Raw genomic sequence first — 7,990 nt, forward strand, 5'->3', positions numbered from 1 at the left:
CAACAAATATAAAAGTAAAACACTCTTTTTTAATGGAGGAGTGCCATAATTGAAACAGAATCTATACCACTAACACTCATAACGTCACTAGGATAGTAAAATACATATAAGCTTACGACATCGACATAAAGCTTAGGGCGATTTCTGGCCATGGTGTCATCGAAGCAATGTAAATCTTTACAGGTAACACAGAGAGATGAACTAAGTCCAGTCATTGAATCATGTTATATAAGGGGTGAATGAACTGGAACACACCGCACACTCACTCCTGTACCAAAGGAGTTATACTTGCACGCTTAGTTATTCCTTCATAGAGGAAACTAAACGATCACACAGCTTTTGAAGCTTTTCTCGCTCGAATTCATCCACGCAACCAGTTTCTGTTTCTGCCCCTTGTACTACATTAAAAATGAAGCATTAATCAGTAACATGACATTTTACAAAACGACAAAGCAATTAATCAATACTGCTAGATGTGTATAGAAAATAGCCAAATCTCATTAATATGATCGTGGCTGTCATAAACTTTTACTGTTATGGGATGTGAGATCTCCATACTGTAGGACTGATAGCGTGTAAAACAGCATATTTTGTCTCCATTATGATTTCAAGCCTAAGAAACGATAATTTGTAACATAAGAATATTCGACTCTCTGCATCAAAAGTAACACACTTGCGGAGCCAAAGGTGCTCTATGCACCAAAGCGGTCCCTCGCAATATCACTTAATACGGAGCATAGCATCAATAGGTAGGACGTGCCTGCTATTAATCAGAAAGCATGGATAAGAAATCCCATCATGTCGACAGCAATTAGAATGACAAATCGTACAATCAGTGTGTACACGACACATGTCTCTAAATAAAATTAAACATTTCTCATGAATCTCTGAATGAGTACAGAAACTAACTATAATTGAACTATAAATGAACTTTCCTTTGCCAGACATCTCCAAACAAGCTCTCTGAATTGAAAACTACCTTTGAGCCTCATCCGGGGTTTAAAGCAGTCTTGTCTCTGCCCAATATGGTGTCTCACCCATGAGAACTATTATCTAACGGTCTGTAACCTATCAGTCGCCTAGCTCGATTTAGATTGTAGATTCCAGTTGAATTTGCTGAAGTTAAATTGAAGACAACGAATCGTTTGGACAGTTTTGTCTTGATGGCTTTAAGGAAGGCTTGAGCACAATCTCTCTGACTAAGGTGCAGGGAGCGCAGAAACTCTCCCCTTTTGCCACTCAAGGCGTTTGGATTGTCTTCTAAAGTTACCCATCCGATACGGAAACAGACAATATCGATTCCATGACGGGCAGCGAACAACTTTCCGAGCGCTTCGCCTGTTAATTTACTGATACCATACGGTCCATCAGGAAGGGGGTCATCTAACTCAGTAAATTTTTGCAAGGGCGCCCTCTCTAAGCATACGGACTCAACGTCATCGAAATTATCAACGATGTGACCATTCATGACGTGATTAGAACTAGCAAATATTACTTTCTTTACTTTGGCTCTCGCGCATTCTTTCAAGATATTATACGTGCCGGTCATATTGTTTTTTATGACGCTCTCCCATGATGCTTGAGGTGAACCGTCCGCTGCCAAATGCACCACGCAATCTAGGTCATCAAACTTTCCTTTCAGCTTGTCTGCATCACTCAAATCGACGCCAATGGAACCTTTAACTTCGTCGTCAAACATTGTGAACAAAACCAACTCGAAGTCGTCGTGTTGGGGAAGTTTCTCCCTCAAAATACCACCGATAAGTCCCGCAGCACCTGTAATGCCTATTCGCTTGATCCGCGGGTCGTTGGCAGCTGGTACAGTCTCTGTATCCGAACCTTCATCCGAATCATCGTCTGGCTTGCCAGCTCTGCTCGAGTACGACAGCCACCACTTGTAGGTTTTCCATCCTATTACCGCAGCTACCCCGATTCCGGCCGCGGCAAGAAATATGATTTTACGCAGTCTTTATGACAGGCCTGTGGAAATGATTCGATACGAACTTCGCCCGCTTTCATCTGCGTGAACGCCATTAAGTGTTCGTCGTCTTTCCGAGATAAAATGACCTCAAGTGACCTAAAACCCCCTAACTTCGTTACTGTTGTTGTAGCCTCAGTGCCGACCGGGACACAGCGATGCATTGATAGCTATACGTGAATATTTTACAAATGTCAGTACAAATGCGGTGAATTGCAAAGATTTTTGACCACCCTCACTGAGTGTCCTTTACCACAGGTGAGCTAGGTACGTTCTGAGAACGTCAGAACGTAGCAGAAACTCACAGCATAAACGCTTCACTATTAGGGACTGGTCAGTTTCTTCGGCCGGGGGAGGGGGCGGTGGATTCATGGGGGTCACCCTGTTTTTGACTTTGGTGATGGGGGGTTACCATGTTTTTGAAATGCCCAATACGGGGGTCGGTGTGTTTTTTAATTTCGACATGGCTCAAACTTGCGAAAAATACATTGTGCCAGCCACAAATTTCATCATTCAGGTGCATTTTTCGGCGCGCCCTTCGGGCGCGTAACTTTAATAAAAAATAAGACATATGGAGCCTCGTCCTAGTGCAAAACTTTACTATATCAGGCATATATATATATATATATATATATATATATATATATATATATATATATATATATTTTCGGCGTGCCCTTTGGGCGCATTTCTTTAAAATATCAAACTGTATTTTTAAACATGCCCTTCAGCTGCATGACTTTCATATATCAGATATGTATATATATCAGAGATATCTGGATGTTTAATATTTTTCAGCGCCCTTCGAGTGCAGTAAATTAATGTCAGATATATCTTGATGTCTGTAAATTGAAAGTGTGTTTTGCAAAGTGTACTAATCATTATGAAATCTGCAGTTCATATGAAAAGCATTACAAGTTCCTGATACTTTTCTGTTTCCTATATGAGAATTCAGTATTAGAAAGCAACATGCACTAATATTTCACAATCACATTTTTCTTCAGCAGTTCTGGACATCTGCTTATGCGCAAAAAGAGTGGAGTACATTCAAGGTCGGGGGGGGGCCTTACGTAAACCGCCACTGCGATAACACGTGTGTCACATCAGCTCGTCCAAATCTCTCAAAAATGCGTTGAGGATTTGCGTATGGAGTGGTACTCTCCCTAACAAGGTGCGTTTACTCGTCCAGATACTTTCTACAACAAAATGGGCATATCTTTGGCTCAATATAGAGCCAAAATAGGATGTTTTGCTGGTGGCAATACAGGTCGACAAAAGAAGCTGCCCAAGATGGCCGTCCTTGTCATTCCATTGTTGAACTGCCAAATGACACATTCAAGGTCATTCAAAATATGTATTCAAACTGATAATTGACTCTTTAAGTTCCAATCTTACAACTGACATAAAACAATGTCATTAAAACACAGAATGACTGACTGTTTTAAATTATATATATATATATATATAATATATATATATATATATATATATATATATATATATATATATATAATATCAATAATATATATATATATATATATATATATATATATATTATTATATATATATATATATATATAATTGAATAATTCAGTGTGTGTATATATAATACACACACACACACACACACAACTGAATTATTCAATTTATTTTCCACCTTTTGTTTTACCTTTGTCGCGCGCAGGAGGGTAACCCTGTTTTCGAAAGTTGGAATAGAAGGGGTCAGCAACATTTTGACGTCGGCAAAAAATAATCCACCGCCCCCCCCCCCCCGGCCGGAAGAAACTGACCAGTCCCTTACATGTTAAACTACCCAATTCACACAACGCCTGTGTCCTTAGCGCCCAAACTTACACTAAGTGTATAATAGAGCCAGAAGACCTTTGAGTCGGCGATCAGTTTGAGTCGTGCACATTTTCACAGTGCGCATACGCTATGATAGTATAGATTTATAAATGTTAGACATACATACGTGTATACACAAAGACACAAAGGGAAATGCTATATATTTTTTATTCAATGTATCTTTTGTTGTTTATTCTTTACATTTCCGGAGCGAGCGATGCACCATGGGGGATCACGTTCCAGCCTCTACCTAAGGCTACGTTCACCAATAACGGATGGGGGAAGGAGTGGGGGTGAAGAGGAATCGCGATTGAAATCTTATTTTTTTCAGATTCCCCTAAATACCCTCAAATATTGTAAAGTCCCCCGTCTATATGATCAAAATGTTCAAGCCCCCCCCCCCCTCCAATTATCATATAGCTGCACATCTATTAGGGATGCACGCGAGAAAAAAAAGCATGTATTAGCATTTTGTAAAGCCTAAGGCAAATTCATTTTTAAACGCATCAATGGACTCTTTGGATTTTATCAGTCTAAGCCGACTTGAGTTGATCCAACTCGATCTGGCCATGCCAATATGGCACCTGCTAGTGCGCACTGAAAATGACGATCATGAGAGAGTATGCAAATTGTGAATTCCTCGCTACATAAGATGCTATTTATAAGTTTTAAACAATAGACAATAATGAAAGGTTAAAATATTCCATCAACTAAACATTTTAATCCCTGAAATTTTTGGTGTAATACTGTACAAAGTTTCACTTTTTGTCATTTTATGATGAGAATGTGAAAATTTAGAAAATCGAACATTGTGACCCCATCTTTTTTCTTTAATATTTGATTATCTCATATGCCAGAATTAAAAAAAATCCCTGATAACTTTAAAGTCTACAGGTCTCCCATGTGTTGCTTTCTGGCCTGATCTTATGTACAAGTATGTTTCACTGTCATGAGCGTCACATGACCCAAACTCTCCTTCAGCTCAGTACTCATAGTCAGAGCTATCCTTGTCACGGCAAGAAACTGTATTTGCTTATGCATAGAAATATACACAATATTATCAACAGTTGCAGCTTGTGCCCCTATACTAGGCCTACTTGTTTGGGTTTTTTTTACGAAAATTCATATATTTTTAGACTTTTTCGAGACAAGAGTAATAAGATGCGACAAAAGGGTTCTTGATCTTGTTTAATTATTTAATTAAAACAATTGGATAATATTATGTAATGTTATTAATTTCATTGAATTACCCATGAACCTTGTAATCGTAAAAAAGGAACCGAAAGGTTTTCAGGTCCCCCTATAGGCAAACAAAACTTTCAAGTCACCCCTCGGAACTGTGCTCAAAGGTCGCTAGGGACCCCTACGACCGATGTAAAGACTGCATCCAAGGTACGTTGGCGACTGATGAAAGTTAGAACATATTTGCCATTATGTACATCGTAAAATTTGAATGCTGCGGCTGTGTTGACATGCATTTAAATATAGTTCTCGAAGTACAATGTTTGAAAATAAGCAAGTCGCACATGCGCAATTCCGACGACTGCTTCCCTTTAAACAATATCTTCTCGCTGAAAAGTACTTTTGGGGAACCTACACAGCTGCACAACCGATCTTTTCGAACGAGCAGCGTCAAGGGTGGGATACGGGAAAATTGAAGGGAAAAAGATAGCATTTTGGGTGTGGAGATTGAGAGTAGTTTATTTCAAGTCGGTGTCTAAAATAGTATCTTCAGTATCTTGGAAAAAAATAGTATCAAGACCTGAAAAGAGTATGATATAAGAAACATCACCTTCAAAGAGAATCACAAACTAATCATAAACTTGGTGTCTCTTGTACATGAAACATCTAATTTTGATCATGAAAAAATTTGGGAATATAAAAAGTAGACAAAGTTAACATTCAAATCGTAAGTCTCAAAAGAGAAGATATTTCAGGCGTAAAATCCATGAAAAATTATTCATGACAGACCGGCAACATGGAAACAGAACGGCTCTCTGGACCCTACTTAGATATTGTAAAAAATGCACACACAAGTAAATATCCTTCTTTAACACAGTTTCGCCTCAGTGCACATCCGCTAACAGAAACAGAAATACATCGTAAATTGGAAACGGAAAAACATTTTTGTCAATGTTGCCTGAACAATGAAATATAAGATGAAATATATTTTTATTCTCAAGTGCCTATTATATTCGTCAGAAAGAAAACAAGTGTTGGATTTACATAAACATCACAATTTAAAGCCCCACCAGCTGTAACTCTTGAAATTTGTTGACCTCAAAATTATCTCCCTAATCTCTCCTGGTTTTCTCTGAATTCTACCCTATGAAGGGATATGGGCTTTTACTGCATTAGGAAACCGTTCCTTTGTGAAACATTTGACAATGTAATTCAAATTTTATCGGTCATATTAACTTCCCTCCAAGTAGTAAATCAATCAAAAAAAATGATAACATTACAAAGGGACCAGAACATACAATGTCACAGTTGAAAACATTCACCCCTATGCATCACATTGGACTACTCTGTGCAGTTTGTGTGATTTCATATTTAATTAGGACTTACGATTTAATTAGGATCCCATGAGAGATTACAACCTTATTTGGTAATTTTAACTCGATTTGAGCGTGTAAATGGGCAATCCTTTAATATCTAAATAAATAAATAAATAAATAAATAATAAATAAATAAATAAATAAATAAATAAATAAATAAATAAATGAATAAAAATAAACTATTCTTCTTCTCTTCACACTTTCTGTTTTCAGATCATTTGTCGTACATTTTTACGTCACTCATTCACAATTATGCAGACATGACGCTGAGTGTGGACGGTGGACATATATGCATCCAAGTTCATTTTGTGAATAAATTGTCCAAAAAGCGAGAAGTAGTTAAAACTCAGATACGATAGACAGCAACTTGGCAATAATCGCAAAGCCGCAGTACCGATTCGTCGATGAACGGACATCTCTTGTGATTTTCTACTGGCAAATTCATCTGTTCATGGACGCTGGCAAGTTCAAGGTGCTATACTCTGATACCACACCATGAAACTGTATGCTTTTGCTTCTTGCCGATCGAAGTCTTATGTAGAGGACGGTAGTCGGGATTTTTAAAGACAAAACACCTTCAGTATCGTATTCTGTGTAAGATATGTGCTTTCTTTCTCCGTGTATATTCTCATACAACTAGTCTGACATTATTCAAAATCTTCATGACGTGATAAAAAAAAAAGGTTACGAAAGTTTAAACATGAGCTGTTCCAACCGATATCGTTGATCACTGTAATCGATCACCGAATGTTTCTTGGTGATGACTAGTAACTTCAGGGGCATTCTGCGACGTTCGATTTTCTTTTGTCAGTGGAGAGCAATATGTTTCAACTCGAAAAATAAATATTTTAGTTTTATTGTAAGTATAGACCGCTTTTGCATATTATTTCAATATTAATATTCTCGATGTTTTTAAACTCCATAAATTCCTCCTAGGTACCTTCGTTTACAGCTTGATTCACAAGCATTCACCACATTACATTATCAGATTACTTCAGTGTCAGTTGTCATGACTATAATACTAGAAATTGTCAACTCCAAAACCTACGTCAACTCCATATCATGCAATGACAAATCAAGGCCAGTTTGCTGTTTCTTTTCTGGAGCAAGAGTTTGGAATGCCATACCTTTTCATATGAAGTCCACAAACTCTCTACAAACTTCAAACAAACTTTTAGAAAATATTTGATCAATCAGTAACAGATTTCACTTTTGCCATGTAGTAATTTAGTGATCTTCTACGATATTGTAATTATTTCAGCACCTTTCTTTTATTTACTTAAAGAACTATTTGTTATTGTTATCATGAGCCCTCTTCGCTAACTCTGTTTTTTTCAGACAAGCTACCATGACGCGGTTTGGGCTAGACTAGCTGCATGTAAGCTATTTCCCGACTCCCCATTTACCCTCTACTTTCTTAGTTATTTTCTTCCTCTCGAGTTCATGTGCCATGTAACTGACTTTTTCAAATCGGGTAAATAAACCAAATTATTATTTCTGTTTGCCCTGTTTTTGTCCAGATCTCAGTTGTTCAGTTAAAGATTATCTGAGAAGAATCAAGAATTTTTACCTATACAGTCGAGACTTCTCCTTCAAAATACACTTGTTC

The 7,990-nt window shown here is 37.6% G+C and overlaps 1 protein-coding gene across 1 annotated transcript; it reads right to left on the minus strand.

Annotated features, from left to right (window-relative positions):
• Window positions 1-1,033: 1,033 nt before the first annotated feature.
• On the minus strand, window positions 1,034-7,506 carry LOC139152281 (uncharacterized protein YtbQ-like). The gene is made up of 2 exons (XM_070725424.1): window positions 7,430-7,506; window positions 1,034-1,871 (listed from the first exon to the last, which is right to left on the minus strand). Exons 1-2 carry the CDS (start codon window positions 7,504-7,506, stop codon window positions 1,034-1,036), a joined length of 915 nt encoding a protein of 304 aa, XP_070581525.1.
• Between the last annotated feature and the right edge of the window lie 484 nt (window positions 7,507-7,990).

Source organism: Ptychodera flava, chromosome 15 (assembly GCF_041260155.1).
Source record: "Ptychodera flava strain L36383 chromosome 15, AS_Pfla_20210202, whole genome shotgun sequence".
In the NCBI taxonomy this organism is placed as follows: Eukaryota; Metazoa; Hemichordata; class Enteropneusta; family Ptychoderidae; genus Ptychodera; species Ptychodera flava.